The sequence below is a fragment of the Rhinatrema bivittatum genome, chromosome 2, assembly GCF_901001135.1.
Source record: "Rhinatrema bivittatum chromosome 2, aRhiBiv1.1, whole genome shotgun sequence".
Taxonomy (NCBI): Eukaryota; Metazoa; Chordata; class Amphibia; order Gymnophiona; family Rhinatrematidae; genus Rhinatrema; species Rhinatrema bivittatum.
This window is the reverse complement of record NC_042616.1, coordinates 393,463,837-393,481,293: the sequence shown is the minus strand read 5'-3', so window position 1 is coordinate 393,481,293 and position 17,457 is coordinate 393,463,837. Positions and strand designations below refer to the sequence as shown.

The window sequence follows — 17,457 nt, the reverse complement described above, 5'->3', positions numbered from 1 at the left end:
ATAAAGTATCTGAGTAATCTAAAAGCTTACAGGTCAACCTTTGGTAAACTAAAGAGCATAACTGCAATCCTCTAATTGTAGTTTTATACATACATCCAAGATAAAGAATCACCCTCTCCTTAAAAAAAGGATACATGGCAAATGATTAAGGTGACTGCCAACAGCACATAACCTACTATGGTTGTGATTAGACCTTCAAAATGAGAAGCTCGCACCTAAAAAGAAAAACATGGATTTATGCCATTTCAGTGTATTTTTTTTTTTTTTTGCATTCAACATAAAAAAAGCTTGCTATTAAATACTTGAAACAGCACCCACTAGGAGAGAGAAAAGCCAATCAGAAGACTGATTTAATTGAAAGTGAAACTGCATGAAAACACAATCTGATATTTATTCCCTCCCATCTCTGACCAGAGCAAATGTCCGAATGGAAGGGTCTAGAATGCTTTTAACTGCAACATTTATGGCAAAATGTCACATCCAATAAACCCTGAAGAATTCCAGGAATCAAGCGCTGTTGCAAAGAAAAAATGCTTCCAAGAAAATGCTGACAACAAAATTAAGTTCCAGTCACAGTAGTCAACTTATATTCTCAAACTGACACTAAGGTTTTTGCTCCTCAAACAACCAACAGATCAAATGAGATGCAGAAGAAGGAAGGATGACCATTCTGGAAAAGGACAACAAACACAGAATTATCAAATACATAAAGCTCCTACAGTGTCACTGGTTAAGGAAGGGTAAGCAAGCAGGGACAAGTAGCCTATATGAATGGAGCTCTGCTACCAGAAAGGGCAATTAGGATAGGCTAAGGTGATGTTTTTATCTATCATCAATTTCTTTAAATATCAAATACAAATACTGAAATGTGATCATACTTACATAATTCTCAAAACCAAGGCCAACAACAGTGAAGTGACCAATATGATAAGGACAAAATGCTGGAAAAAAGAATTACTTTAAGCGTGTGAAAGGCAAATTGTTAAAATAAAAGTTTCATCAAATTCATTGTACTTTTTTCATGTTTATAATACTGCTGAGCTTCAGATTTTCTACTGCCAGAGCATACCCCTTTCCTACAACTAAAGAAAAATATCCACAAAGGGCTATTATTTCCTAAACCTAACCAGAAAAACAAATCTAATCATAGAACAGTCTAACATCTAAAAGTGTGCAGCCAACTTTCTCTGGTGCATGACCACCCCAATCTCTCCTGGTGATCCCATCACCAGTCGGATTTTTAGGATATCCACAATGAATATGGATGAGATACACTTCCATATACTGAATCTATAATTGTAAGCAAATTTATCTTATACATATTCATTATGATATCCTGAAAACACAACTGGCTGAAGAGCCATCAGGACAGATATGGGAAAACTGGCTCGGAGAGTATTTTCTGATTTATATGGTTTTAAAGAAATCAGAAATTGAAGATATGTTTTCTGAGGAAGAAAACCAGCTTGGTGTAACTTAACTGTATTGATAACAAAAACTGAGTTTGTTTACTTGTAAACAGTATTCACTGTAGACAGCAGGATATCAGCCATTACACTTGGGTGACATCATCCTACAGCACTGACAAGGACCCAGTGGTCGGAGCTCAGTAAAGGCTTTACCGAGCATATGCAAGTGTTCCTGCGCATACCACTGCCTTGTAAGTCCCAGAGTTTAAACTTTAAAGAGGAAATTGGTTAAAAATGGCAGCTAATTCAATCTTTAGTCAACAAGCAGGCATGAATAACCCATTGTGCATGGAAAGTCCAAAGCTGAGAGGAGAGAGCACAGACTACAGAGTGCAGAACCGCTTGTCCAAAGTTACTGTATCCTCAAGACATGCTGTCTAGACAACAGTGGAGGTATGCACAGACAAAGTAGCATGGCAAATGTTTTCAAAAGATGTGGCCCTGGGATGAGCCACCATGAATCTTACTTGGTGAGCCATCTGTAAGCCAGGAAGCAAATAACAGTGCACTATAGAGTCCGCTAGCCAATTAGTGTGCTTTGCAACTGTCTTTCCCAATCTACTGGGAAGACAAAAAATTGAGAAGTTGATGAAGGTGAGTTTTCTAAGCAACACATCAGGGTTTTTACATTCCAAAGTGCGAAGAGTCCACCTGTGCATGTGGCCTTGGAAAGAACATGGGCAGCACAATAGCTTGATTAACGTGGAAAGCAGATATCACTTTTGGAAGAAACTTGGGGCAAGTACACAAAACTACTATTATGAAAAAACTGAAGGAATGGTGAATTTGAAACCAGACACTATTATTCATTTAGTCTTCATGCCAAAGTGACAGCCATGAGAAAACACTTCCATGTGATTCAGATCTTCATGGGATAGTCTGGTGTAGAAAAAATGACTAAAAGCAGGTGGCAACTTATAAACTAACCAATTTATTGAGGTATGAGCTATCAGGGACTTCCATGTAAGCAACTCAGAGCAAATCCATAGACTCCAGTGGGTCAAAAGGCAGTTTCATGAGTTGAGTTAGGACTGCATTGAGGTCCCAGGACACTGAAGGTTTAGGGATCTGTCTGGAATGCCAGAATCCTTTCACGAATTTGGATAATAAAGGATGGAGAGAGATCGGAGTCCCTTCTACTTGCTGGTGATACACCGCAATAATGTGGAGATAAAACTTGACTGAAGAGGGCTAAAGCCTGAGGACAAGATATACTGAAGCAAGTCTCTTGCAGTACAAGGGATCAAGACAGCTGGTCTCAACCATGTCAAGTACCTCTTCCACTGGAAACTCTTGATTGAGTATTTTCTAGCTGAAATCAGCACATCCCCCATCTACTTCAGAAGAAATAAGGAGAAGACTACTGTGCACTTAACATCCACCCCATGAGAGCCAGAGATGGAAGATTGGGAAGCCAGAGCCTACAGTCATCCTGTGTCATGAGAATCAGATATCCCCAACGGGAGCTGGGACTGAACAGACAGATGGATGAGATATGGAAACCACACTTGCTGTGGAGCAATGAGGATTATCCTTGCCTTGTTCTAATGAACTTTCTGGACAGATCTGGCAATCAGAGGAATCTGTGGGTATGCATAGTGTAGGCAGATGTTCAGTTTGACAGAAGTTTGACAAAAAAAGGAAATCAACCCTGGTTCTCCAGTGAACTCAAACAGATAAAACAAGAACTACGTCACAAGGAAAACAAATGGCGTAAAGCCCCTTCCCCCTCTACGCTTTCATCATACAGAGGAACCTTACATCATTACAGGACATCAATTTTAAAATCAAAAAGTTTATTACGCCAATAAAATCCATGATCTCCAATATGACGCAAAGGCTCTCTTCTCATATGTGTCTCAAATCACAAAGTCACTACCACCACCGATCACAGACGAACAAGCTCAATCCAAGGCAAACGAGCTAGCCTTATTCTTTCAGCAGAAGATTTCAAACACGCTCGCACTCCTTCCATCCAATACCAACCCCTTCGTTTCATTAGCCAATACCCACACGCTTAAGGGAACCAAGACAACTTCGAATTAACCTCCTCTAAAGAGATCGAATCCATTCTCAAGAAGCAGAAACCATCCAGCCACCCTACAGACAACATACCTACCAAGCTACTGCTACTCATACCAAACACAATCTCCGTACCCCTGTCCAACATCATAAACTGCTGCTTAACCCAAGGACTGTACCCAAACAGTCTAAAAAACGCTTCCCTTAAACCCCTCCTTAAGAAACACAACTTAGACCCTAGCGAACTAACTAATTTTCGCCCTCTCTCGAATCTTCCATTCTTAGCCAAACTTACAGAAAAGTTGGTTAATACCCAGCTCTCAGAATATTTAGAAGATCACAATATACTCTAGCCTTCACAGTATGGTTTCCGCAAATCACGCAACACAGAAACCCTGCTCATCTCACTAACAGATCATATTATTATGGGACTGGACAAAGGACACTCTTTTCTTCTAATCCTTCTAGACATCTCGGCGGCGTTCGACACAGTCAACCACGCCATCCTCCTGAATCGCCTATCAGACATAGGCATTTCAGGATCAGTCTACAACTGGTTCAAGTCTTTCCTTAGTAATAGAAGCTTCAAGGTCAGGATCAATAATAAAGAATCACCACCGACAAATTCATCTCTGGGCGTACCTCAAGGATCCTCCCTGTCCCCCACCCTTTTCAATATCTACCTCCTCCCCCTGTGCCAACTGTTAACAAGTCTCAACCTTATTCACTACATTTACGCAGATGATGTTCAGATCCTGATCCCCATAACAGAATCCATTACCAAATCACTCTCGATCTGGAACTGCCTACAATCTATCACTAGTCTCAACAGTTTAAATTTGGTCCTCAATGCCAGTAAGACTGAACTCCTCATTTCCGCCAACCAAGACAACTTCCCATCACAGACTCACCATAACCACGTCCTCACCCATACTCAGGTTAGAGATCTTGGGGTAATACTCGATAACTGCCTTAATCTAAAGAGTATGATTAACACCATAACCAAAGACTGCTTCTACAGACTACAGGTATTAAAAAGACTCAAACCTCTCTTATATTTCCACGACTTTAGGACAGTTCTTCAATCCTTGATATTTGCCAAAATAGACTACTGCAGCGCTCTTCTCACAGGAATTCCCAGCTCAACCACCAAGCCACTACAGATGATACAAAACGCCGCGGCCAGAATCTTGACCAGCACCAACTGGAGAGATCATATTACACCCATCCTCTGAAACCTACACTGGTTACCAGTCAACCACAGAGTCCTACACAAATCTTTAACTTTAATACACAAATCCATCCACAATCTCCTTTATCTCGACCTTGAAATCCCTCTCAAACTCCATACCTCCAACAGACAAATGAGAGAAATATACAAAGGAGCGCTACAAGCCCCTCCAACCAAAGCCACGCGACTCATCTCATCCAGGGACCGAGCATTTTCGACAGCAGGCCCAGCCATCTGGAACAACCTCCCCGCAGAACTCAGGCTGGAACCTTGCCTGCTAACATTTAAAAAAAAACTCAAAACTTGGCTGTTCCGCCAAGCCTTCCCAGATCCCTGGGACACACATTAGGTGTTTAATCTACTCACGAACAATGGAACCTCCCTCCTCCCCTGATTACCTGATCTGCATGGATACTTCCTCTAATATGTGGACTAACACTAGACTGGAATTTGTTATGTCCCTCTTTAACGTAATCTAAGTTGATGCCCTCTTCGGGCCTTTTCTTCCAGCTACCTAAGCTTCCAAGCTCACGGTCCTCATTAAATGTAACTTTTGTTTCCTTTATCTTAGTTATATACCCCTGTTCGATGTAAACCAATCTGATATGGTATTTAACCATGAAGGTCGGTATAGAAAAATGTTAAATAAATAAAATAATAAGTGTCAGGAACTAATTTGTAGCCTACTTGGATGCATGGAGCAGTCTTTCTTTTTTTTTTTTTTTTTTTTTTTTTTTTAACATTCCTGTTAATATCTAAGGCAAACAGGTTGATCACTGGTCTTCCCAGCGACTGAATAAGTTGTCTGAGACAACTTGATTCAAGGACCACTCGTGCTGTTTTAACACCCTGCTGAAGTGGTCCACCAAAATATTCTGGATTCCTGGAAGGTAGGTCACCTGGAGATGGACGTTGTGATGTCCTACCTATGACCAAATTGGATGACTTCCTCTTGGAAGTCACAAGAGTCAATATTTCCCTGCTTGTTTATATAGAACAGTGGTTCCCAAACCTGTCTTGGAGAACCCCTACCAGTCAGGTTTTCAGGATATCCACGATAAATATGCATGAGATAAATTTGCATGCACTGCCTGATTTGCATTCAGACAACAACCAACAAGGACTGAACTTCACAATCTGGATAAACAAATAAGCATGGGGTTAGCTTGCTTATTACGGCAGTTACTACCCTAAACCAATTAAGCCTGATAAATCACATTGAATGCATATATAGCATTGCTCTCTGCTTCAACGGCAGGGGGAAAGGGGGAAATGTGGAAAACAGGATTTACATTCCGACAATATCCAACAAGGCAATGATCTGTGCAGTCTGGGTAAACAAGCATCGGGATAAACCATTAAGCCTTATGCTCACCTTTGATGCAACTTCAACATTACTCTCTGCATCAACAGCAGGGGATGGCAGGAAACTTGAATCAAACAGTTACCAACAAGGGCCCTGAAATTGGTGGTTGGTGAAACAGATGCGTATGTGAAAATAAGTGTGGGAGCTTGCTGGGCAGACTGGATGGGCCGATTGGTCTTTTTCTGCCGTCATTTCAATGTTTCTATGTTTTTGCTTTACATTCAAAGAAGGTCCAGGGACATCATGGAGCAAAACGAGTTGAATGCATCATGGACTGTATTCAGATACATAAACCAGAAGTGGAGTAGAATGTCTCAGAATGCTGTCATAGCCTGATTAGCTTCTAACATGGCTGATAAAAATGTCAAGTTTACCATCTTCACTGTATTTACCGCTATTCCAGCTTTAACTGTTACGTGCATAAACAAATCCTTTCGTTGGTTCCACCCGACATAGCCCCTTGGTGAAATATTCATGTCCTCTTGTGACTAAGTTTTAGAATAAAAACAGCAGTACTGTGAACGTAGGTGACTTCATGAATGAACAGAACAAGCTGAACTTTCTATTACACATTCCTCCTTTGTGACTGTATTCAGGTACACCATGACATGTGGAGAAGACATGGCTGTATCAGAAGAATTTGCGCAGAATTCCCCCTGCGCAGAATTGCCATTTTCTGCACAAAATTGCCAAATTCTGCCTAGAAAAAGCAGAGTTGCTTACCTGAACAGGTGTTCTCCCAGGACAGCAGGATGTTAGTCTTCACATATGGGCGACATCATCGGAAGGAGCCCTATCACGGAACACTTGTCAAAGTTTCTAGAACTTTGACTGGAACACTGAGCATGCCCAGCATGCTACTAACCCTGTATCCAGCAGGGGTCCCCCTTCAGTCTCGTTTGTAGCAAAAAAGAACGAGCAAAAAATAAAATAAGAAAACATAGGCGAACCCAACTCCGCGGGGTGACGGGTGGGTTTCGTGAGGACTAACATTCTGCTTTCCTGGGAGAACACCTGTTACAGGTAAGCAACTCTGCTTTCTCCGAGGACAAGCAGGGTGGTAAGTCTTCACATATGGGTGAATAGCAAGCTACAGGATGCCCGAATAGAGTTAACCAAAAGCACCTAACGACGTGCAACTGGCACAACAGGGGTGCTGTTCGTTGCGAGGATAGACTGAATTTCACAGTGGGTTGTAGGTAGGAAGTTGGATTTTTAAAATGGAAACAAATTACGTAGGACAAACTGGTCAAAGACGGAATCTTGCTTGCCAGCCTTGTCGAGACAATAATGAGCTGCAAAGGTATGGCTAGAACTCCACGTGGCAGCTCTACAAATGTCAGCAATAGGTACAGAGCACGGAGGTGCACCACAGACATTGCCATGGCTCTGACTGAATGCACTTTCACGTGTCCCTGTAGCGGAAGGCCTGCTTGTTGATAGAAGAAGATAATACAGTCCGCCAGCCAGGTGGACAGGGTCTGCTTGCCCACTGGAACTCCCAGTTTGGTTTTGTCAAAGGAGACAAAAAGTTGGGTGGACTTCCTATGGGCTGCAGTGCAGTCCAAAGAAAAGGCAAGAGCACGTTTACAGTCCAAAGAATGCAGTGCCCGCTCACCTAGCTGTGAGTGAGGTTTTGGAAAAAAGGTAGGAAGTATTATGGACTGATTTAAATGGAAATCAGAAACTACCTTGGGCAAGAATTTAGGGTGAGTGCGGAGTACCACACGATCATGGAGAAATTTGGTATAAAGTGGGTATGTTACCAGTGCCTGTAGCTCACTGACTCTGCGAGCCGAAGTTATAGCAACCAGAAAGATCACTTTCCAAGTGAGATGTCTAAGCTCGCACGAGTGTAGGAGCTCGAACGGAGGTCTCATGAGCCGTGCTACCACAACATTGAGGTCCCATGACTCAATTGGGGGACGCAGTGGAGACTTCAGCTGGAGTAAGGCTCTCATAAAGTGCCCTACAAGGGTTTGCACCGAAGGTGGGGCATCTCCTACACATTCGTGGTAAGCGGCTATGGCACTTATATGTACTCGAATGGAGGAAGTTTGTAGGCCAGACTCAGAGGTGCCAGAGGCAGTCCAGGAACCTTGTTGTGGGGCAGGAAAAGGGATCTATTTCCTTTGTCGTGCACCATAAGGAGAATCTTTTGCACTTGGAACGATACGATTTTCTAGTAGAAGGCTTTCGTGAAGCTACGAGGACCTGGGACACAGTTACAAAAGTTAAGGGATTGTATAATCAACCTTTCAACATCCATGCAGTCAGAGACAGGGCGTGGAGGTTCGGATGACGCAACAGTCTGTTGTTCTGCATTATGAGAGTTGGATCTGTGCCAAGGCGAATTGGTTGTTGGACAGAGGTCGCATAGGATGGGAAACCAAACCTGTCACGGCCAGTAAGGGGCTATGAGGATCATTGTGCCCTGGTCTTGTCTTAACATCACGAGAGTCTTGGTGATGAGTGGAAGAGGAGGGTATGCATAAAGACGACTCGTTTTCCACAAGTGGGCAAAGACATCCCTCGGTGGTGTTTCGCGGCTGCGTTGTAGAGAGTAGAATTGGTCTACTTTGTGGTTGTGAATTGACGCAAAGAGGTCTATGTGCGGGCAACCCCACTGGTGAAAACTTCTGTTCGCTACAGTGGGATCTAGGGACCATTTGTGGGGATGAAAGTTCCGGCTGAGTCTGTCATCACATTATCCATCCCTGCCAGGTAGCTTGCTCTCAGTTGCATGGAATGGGAGAGAGCCCAGGCCCAGATCTGTGCCGGTTCCTGGCATAGCAGGTAAGAGCCTATGCCCCCCTTGCTTGTTGAGATACCACATCGCTACCTGATTATCTGTTTGAATTAGGATTACCTTGTTGGACAGGCAATCCTGAAATGCGAATAGGGCATACCGTATCGCCCGGAGCTCCAGAAAAGTTATCTGGCGGCTTGCTTCTGCTCTGGTCCAGGTTCCCTGGGTTTGTAGGTCGTTGTCATGGGCTCCCCAACCCAGGTTGGAGGCATCTGTGGTCAACGTAATCTGAAGATCTGGAGTTTGAAAGGGTAGTCCTATCTGAAAATTGGACTCTTGTATCCACCAAGCTAGTGAGAGGCGAAGCTGGCTGGTTACATGGACAATATGTGACAGATGTTGGCATGACTGGGACCACTGGGACTTTAAAGTCCATTGTGCTACTCGCATGGCTAGTCGAGCCATTGGAGTAACGTGAACCGTAGATGCCATGTGCCCTAGCAAGGTTAAGCAGGTGACAAGCTGTAGCAGTTCAGCAAGCCTGTACTGCTTTGGCCAAAGTTGACAGTGTGTGTGCTCGGTCCTTTGGGAGAAACGCTCTGGCTTGAATGGTGTTTATATCTCCTCCGTTGAACGAGAGGTTGTGGGATGGAGTCAGATGTGATTTGGGATAGTTTATGAGAAACCCCAAGGACTGTAGCAGGTGTATGGCAAGACGGAGGGATTGAAGTATTACCTCCTTGGATGGACCTCTGAGCAGCCAGTCGTCTAGATACGGATAGACATGGATACTGCACTGTCTTAAGTAGGCTGCTACTACTGCCAGGCATTTCGTAAATACTCGGGTGCTGACACCAGGCCAAACGGCAGCACCCGGTATTGGAAATGCTTTCGACCTACTATGAATCTGAGATATTTTCGATGAGGAGGGGATATGGCTATATGGGCATAAGGCTTCTGAAGATCTAGAGAGCAGATCCAATCTCCCTTTTGTAGGAGAGGGAGCATGGTACCCAAGGTAACCATCCTTAACTTTTCCTTGCACAGATGTCTGCTTGGGGCGCGGAGTTCCAGTGTAGGACGTTTGCAGGCCGATGTTTTTGGAATTAGAAAATATCGAAAGTAGAACCTTTTCCTCGCTGCAGCCGGGGAACTGTTTCCACAGCATTGGACTGCAGGAGGATTGAGCGTTCTGCCTCGAAAAGTGGAGTGTGGTCGATTAGACTCCGCAATGGACGTGGTGGAGAGTCCGGTGATAATGTAAGGAAATTTAAATGGTAACCATGGGCAATTACAGAGAGGACTCATTGGTCAGTGGTGATTGTGTGCCATTTGTTGGCAAAATGGCACAGGCAGCCTCCCACAGGAAAGATGGTTTCGGGGGGGGGGGGGGGGGAGGGACGACTGCTGCTCTCTAGTAGGGAGTCAAAACCCCGAGGCAGGACCAGTCTGAGGAGCTGGTTGGGTTTTTTGGGGGTCTGTGCTGATGAGCCTGACCTCTTTGAGGGGGTCTGGTCTGACGAGTCCGGGACAGAGGAGAGTAATACCTATGTGGTTTATAGATTAGCCTTCTAGGTTCTCATCTAAATGTTCTTTTGGTGGTAGACGAGTAGTCCGAGGGGACAGCGGACAGTTGGCGCAAGGTCTCATGGTGGTCTTTGAGTTGTGCCACTGCCTCCTGAATTTTATCGCCAAACAAATTGTCCCCTGTGCATGGAAAGTCTGCTAACCTGTCCTGGACTTCTTGTCGTAAATCAGAGGATTTGAGCCATGCCCAGCGTCTGGCGCTTATTCCCGCCGCTGACACTCTGGAGGCAGTCTCGAAGATGTCATACATTGCACTAACTTCGTGTTTCCCAGCATAGAGACCCTTCTGGAGGATGGTAGACAATCCTTCTTGGAATTGTTCAGGCAGGGTCTCAGCGAAGTCTTGAACTTGTTTCCAGAGATTTCTGGTGTATTGTGTCATGTATAGCTGGTAGGCTGCTATACGTACCATGAGCACAGATCCCTGGAAATCTCTTCAGCCGAAGGCGACCAAGGACTTCTGCTCTTTGCCAGGAGGGGGCGAAGGAGGCCAGGATCTCTTAGCCTTTTTCTGGGCGGATTCCACCACTATGGAGTGGTGTGGTAACTGGCTCTTTTGGAAACCCGGAGCTGACTGAACAAGGTATGTAGCGGTTTTCCTGTTGACTGGTGTCACTGTTCCAGGGGGTTCCCAGGTACAGTGTAAGAGGTCAAGCAGAATTTCGTGGACTGGAACTGCCATTACCTCTTTGGGGGCATCCACGAATTGAAGCACCTCCAGCATTTTATGCCCGGCATCCTCCTCCGTTTGTAATTTAAAAGGGATGGTTTTCGTTGTCTCCTTTATAAAGCTGGCAAACGATAGGTCCTCCAGAGGAGAGCGGCATCTTTCTTCTGGGGGTGAAGGCTCTGATACAAGGTCCTCAGAATCTTGAGAGTCAGCGGAATCATCACTCCAAGGGTCGTATGGTGGGTCTCCTCCACCCTGCGGGCCTTCAGATGGAGGCAGAAGTCCAAATCCAGCCGGATCAGGAGGTGGAACTGATGGAAAAGATGGAGGCACCAAGATAGGAGGCGGCGGCACTGAGGACGATGGTGGCACCGATGGCATCTGTGTTTGATGGAAGTAAACCAGATGGCCCAGGAATTGGTTCCTGCATCGGTGACTCTCGGGAAGGAGAAGAGGCACGATCTGGTTCTTCATCATCTGAAGACAAAGGAACGCCTCGGTGTCCCAGGTCCAGAGGAAGATGGGGGCTCCTCTCCCCTGGACTTCTTGTCCGGCGGCTCAGCCGATGGCTTGTCAGTGCTGGCACCAGATGAAGCTTCGCGTCTGTGCCAATGACTGTGCTTCTCTCGATGCTCAGCCCAGTCCTTCTCCAATGCTGAGGACATCGAAGCCTTTGAGCAGGACGATGCTGGTGATGGTCAGTCACCGGCGTCTCGATGTTGCTGAGACCGATGGAGATGGAGATGATGACTAAGAAGGCTTCCGACTCAGTGCACTCTTGGCTGGAGTCAATGGAGACTAGCACTTAGAGGCGAACAGGTGTTCCATCTTCTCTAGGCGGGCGTGGCGGTCTTTAGGGGGTCATTTGGGCACAACTAGTGCACTGTTGGATGTCGTGGGAAGGCCCCAAGAATAAGGCATAGATGTCATGAGGGTCCGTAATGGACATAGTCCTCAGACACTCTGGGCACTTCCGAAAACCGGTGGCCATTTGGAAAAAGGGGGGCAGCACGCAGTTGATGGTCATCGGGCTCGTAGATTGCTTGATTCTTTTCATTTGTATGAGAAAAACAAATCAAGCAATAAAAAAACCAATCCCAAAACAGACAAAAACAAAAGCAAAACCTCCTTCCCAGAAAAATGCCAGGGCCAGGATTCCCCCCGGCCCCCACTTACCCGGTCTGCTGGGAACAGACCACAAAGAATGAGGTAAATTTACTGGCGTTAGCGGAGGTCGGCGGTTGATGGGGGACCCTGAGACTGGGAAAAAAAATTTGAAATTTGAGAAAAAGTTCCGTGAGGAAAAAGTTGAGAAATTTTCATAAAGCTCCTAAGAACCACGAGGCAACTGCTGCATGGAAAAAAATAAGACACTGAAGGGGGAACCCTGCTAGATGCAGGGTTAATGGCATGCTGGGCATGCTCAGCGTGCCAGTCAAAGTTCTAGAAACTTTGACAAAAGTGTTCCATGATAGGGCTCCATCAGATGTCACCTATATGTGAGGACTACTATCCTGCTTGTCCTGAGAGAATAGCAGAGACCCCAGCATGCCGTGAACGGAGTGTATCCCCCATGTGTCATGGGACGCGCTCCATTCACGGCGAAGAACATAAGAATATGTAATACTGCGTCAGACCAAAGATCCATCAAGCACAACATCCTGTCTCCAACAGTGGCCAATCCAGGCCATAAGAACCTGGAAACTTCCCAAAAACTAAGGAAGGCCCCTGTATGCTGCGGAGTGTGTACCGCTCGCTGCGAAGAAGGAAGGCCCCCGTGTGCCGCGAACCGAGTGTGCTCTTCTCGCGCCGAAGACAGAAGGCCCCGTGAGAAAGAATGTGTGTGTGTGTGAGAAAGAGAACATGGGAGGTAAGAGCAGGGGGGGATGCTCGAGTGTGGGTTTCAGAGAGAGAGAGAGAGAGAGAGAGAGCGCCTATATGATGGGAGGAGGTGTGGGGGAGGGGAGAGATAGGAGTGTGAGAGCATGGGAGGTAAGCGGGGGATGCTTGAGTGTCGGTTTCAGAGAAAGGGAGCCTATATGAGGAGATTGTGAAGGAGTGTGTATGTGTGAGAAATTGGGAGCTCGTGTGTATAAAAGAGGGATCGTGTATGTGAGGATGCTAGCCTGTGTGAAGGGATTGTGTATGTGTGAGACAGAGCCTGTGTGAACAGGTGCATGAGAGAAAGACATAGGTAGCCTGTGTGAGAGAGAAAGGAAGCTTGTGTGGGTGTGTATGCAAGAAAGAGGGCCCTGTGTGTGTGTGCGAGAGAGAGAAAGAGCCTATATGAGGGTGTGTGTATGTGTATTAGAGAGAGGGAGCATGTGTGTGAGAGAGGGAGGGACAGAGGGAGCCTGTGTGAGGGGCAGCATTGAGAACGGGGTCAAACTCTGGGGCTGGCAATAGAGTGGAAGGGGGTTGAGCCTAGAAGTGGTGGGGAGAGATACTGGCAGGTGGAGGAGTTGGAGCCTGAGAAGGCAAAGTGGCCAGGGGAGTAGGGAGAGCGAGTGGAAGGGACACCCTTACAGTGAATTTCTAGGGAAATTCTGCATCTCTTAAGTAATAACTTTTTTTATATTAATTTAAAATGTAATTACTTATGGAAATACCCCTACTATATAGCGGATGATATAACATTTCAAACGTTTCTTAGAGATAAATGGACAGAATTTGAGGCCCTGAACAATCAACATAAGGGATGCCCTATTCTATTTTGGAATACTGCTAAGGTGGTACTTCGAGGAGAAATTATTTATGTGGCACACAGAAAGAAGTTCTTGGATAAGCAATTACTTACACTGAGTGATCAACTTCAGAAAGCTAAGCAAGATTTACTACGATGTCATTCCACCACATATAGAGAAAAGTTTCTGTCTCTGCAAACAGCCATTAATTCCCTGATACACCAGCGCACTAAGAAGAGCCTTCTATACTACCAACAAATTATTTCAATTTGGGCAGAAGCCCGGCAAACTGATGGTCTCTAATTAAATCTGCAAGAGGATCTCGCTATATCCATGCTATTAAGACACCTCACAATCAGATAGTCACTGATACGGAAGAGATTATGCGAGTCTTCTATACTTTCTATTCTAACCTTTATCACACTGAAGGGTGGGACGCTGATAAATGGGAGGCTTTTGGGGACAAGGTTCAATTTCCCTCGTTGACAATGGAATTTAGTCATTTAAATGACCCTATTTCAGAGACAGAGGTGGAGAGGGTTATACACAGTATGCACAAACTGAAAGCACCTGACCCAGATGGATACAGTTGCGAATTCTATAAATGCCTTGTGGGTCCCGTCACAAAATTACTTCCCAGAGTGTACAATTTGTTGATTAGTCGGGGAGTTTTTCCTGAGGGGGGGAAATCAGGCCTACGTGACAGTTCTCCCTAAACTTGGGAAGGACCCCTTACTGTCCGCATCATATCATCCCATCTCGTTACTGAAAGTGGATCATAAAATATTAGCCAAAGTTCTCGCTGATCGATTAGCGAACGTTCTGCCCTCCTCGGACAGGTGGGATTCGTTAAATAATTAAGAACATGGTGCAACCTGCCTTTATCGGTTGGAGGAAGGGTCAACTTGTTTAAGATGGTGATTTTGCTGAAATGGCTGTGTTTCAGAACTTTCCGCTATTGTTAAAGCCACAGGATATCTCACGATTCGATTCCACGGTACGCCACTTCATATGGAAGGATAAAAAAGCCCAAATACCTTTGAAATGGTTGCAATTATCCTGGGTCAAGGGTGACATGGGGATACCTGACCTTAACAACTATGGTAAGGCGGCTAATCTCTGCTTAATTAGGGGCTGGCTTCTAGGGCAGTCCCCATTTGTCAATCTTTTGGCAGAGAATACTTTGATATCCCCTTTGGCCCTGAATTTTGTTCTTCTGAGCCCGAGATCGGGAATCCCCTCCACATTGGCCCAACACCCACTAATACTGCCTTTTCCGAACGTGGATTTCTTTTACAAAACTTTTGGGAATTCCCAAAGTATGCATCTATTTCTCATCTATTCGAGGAAACCCAGACTTTCCCCCTGGCTCCACAACAGCCTGTTTTAGGACTTGGTGACAAAAAGGAATTTTGTACTTGGGTCATGTTCTCGATAATGCCGGGTCCATTCTAACTTGTTTCTTTTAAGGAGCTGTATGGATTATCCAATTCTCAGATGTTTGGATATATCCATTTTCGTCACTATGTACAATCACTGGGATCCCCCGCACAGTACTTGGCAGCATTCAAAGCTTTAGATGTGCTTTTTTCAATTTGGTCATTCCAAAATTCCTACCCTCTCTGTTTACTATCGGCGACTAGCGTGAAGTTCTCCCATGGACACGTACAAAGTGTCGGTGTAACGCTGGAACCAGGATGGGGTTTTTATAATGACACCTACTGTTTTTTCATTCAGTATCAGGAGTGTGCTTCCCACTACAGGGAATATGTATTTTTGAGAAATGCATTTAAAATTTTTGCGACGTACATATCCCCTCAAATTGCATTCCATGCAGGATTGGCTTCTACTGACAAGTGTTTACGCTGCCAGCTGTCCGTGGGGACTATGTCTCATGTATTCTAGGCGTGCCCCTCCATTCAGCTTTATTGGAAACTGATAGTCCATTATCTGGAGAAATTAGTTGGGGTTCGCCTTCTGATGTCCCCTTATCTGTGGTTGTTTCACTGTGTTACTCGAAAATTGGTGAAGGAAGTGGGCCTGAGAATTCTCCTCACAGGCTGGAATGGTGGGGAAAAAAGGTTATCCTGCTACATTAGCAAGAAGCGGCGAAGCTATCGTTTTGGGTTTGGCGAAACCACTTTCATCGATTGTCCAGTTGCATCAATCTGTCATCCCGCAACTCACCTAAACACCGACGCTCCTTTTTACAAATATGGGAACCTTACCCACAATTGCTGCCTCGCAAAGCAAGGAGCCTGATCCTAAATGCTTAAAGACTTTTTGTACTGGGACAAGAGGCCGGTTTATTACACATGGCTAGTGTAAGGAAGATGGACATGGAAATTCTGGTTTGGATCTCTTGGGGGGGGAAGTGATTCCTTCATTGGAAAATATAGCAATCACCTGATTTGATGACTACCTGGATGAAAGTTGATAGTTTCTTGTTGCGTATTATGTCTATTTTTTTCCAAGTGTATGTATTCCTTTTCAAAAGCATCACTTAAAATATATTGAACATAAAATGTAATTACTTAAAGACTGTCAATTAAATTGTGTTATTTTGACCAATATAAAGTTTGCAGAATTTTAAAATTTTTTGCGCAGAATTCCCCCAGGAGTAATCAACACATCATGCTTTATTATAGAATGTGCAGATGTACATCAGTGCACCACACTTCAACACAGGCATTCGTGGATGCATCAATTTTTTGGTGCTTCAGTATGCCATGCTGGGGATGAGGCCTGCTGAAAAGGGGTGGCCTGTCAGCTTCAATTCATCTTGTGAGGATTTTTTTGCACTTTTTCGATGCAGATAGGCCCAGCTCAAGGAAGTGATGCCTCTTATGCATCAATGGCATCTGGGCAGCTGAATTAGAACCCGCAGCCACAGACTTCATGAATGGGGGAGTTTCTGAACAGCTGCAACTCAAGGCTTTCCTGAGGAGGCAGACGATGCTGCACTTGGGAGGAAGATCTGCTGCTGCTCCTCCTGAAAGATTTATGCAGTTCTTTCATGTGCACAGCCCTGCAGCAGTGTGTGTGTGGGGAATATACATCCAGAAGAGTCACTATTTTTGGTTGCGGTCTGGCCCAGACAGTAGTAGTGTAACACGTGGCTGTCTGTGAGGGCCATGATTTTTCCCACACATTTCGTTTTTGAATTCATTCTTCACTGTAGACTTTCTTGTGGCCTAGCATCCTGTCAGTACTAATTTCTGTGTCATGTGCTGAACTCTATGGCACAGATAGTATCTGTGCTGACTTTTCTGCACCATGTTGTAATGTGAACAGTGCAGACTGTTTTGATTTAGACTAGATTGATGAACACTGTTTTTCAATAGCCCCAACTTGTGTTCCGAAATTTCAGTGTGATTTTTTTTTGTTTTTAAATCAGATGGTGCCTAAGAACATTTTCTTTTTCTTTCTGTGCCATGAGATGAAGACAGCTTTTTTTTTCATCTCAAAACTCTGACCCTTTGAGTTATGGTCTCTCTGAGGTTGATTTTTCTCCTTGAGAAAGAGGAAAACAATTCTCTTTTCAATTTCATGGCACTGAGGCTTCTGGCTCTAGGTGACATCCTGCCACAGGGACTACAATGTCTCAAATGTCATGGACTGGACCATGATTCAGCTGAGGACATGGGAATCTGATCTTCCCATCTTGGGGCAGCATTTA

At 44.9% G+C, this 17,457-nt stretch overlaps 1 protein-coding gene across 1 annotated transcript in view; it reads right to left on the bottom strand.

Moving 5' to 3' along the window:
• The window catches only part of MARCH6 (membrane associated ring-CH-type finger 6), a 305,795-nt gene that overhangs the window by 156,989 nt on the left and 131,349 nt on the right, over positions 1 to 17,457 (bottom strand). The window contains exons 11-12 of the mRNA XM_029590037.1: positions 883 to 941; positions 135 to 215 (exon numbers count right to left, since the gene is read on the bottom strand). Of these exons, the coding sequence (XP_029445897.1) occupies positions 135 to 215; positions 883 to 941 (140 nt within the window). The remainder of the gene's footprint in view (positions 1 to 134; positions 216 to 882; positions 942 to 17,457) is intronic.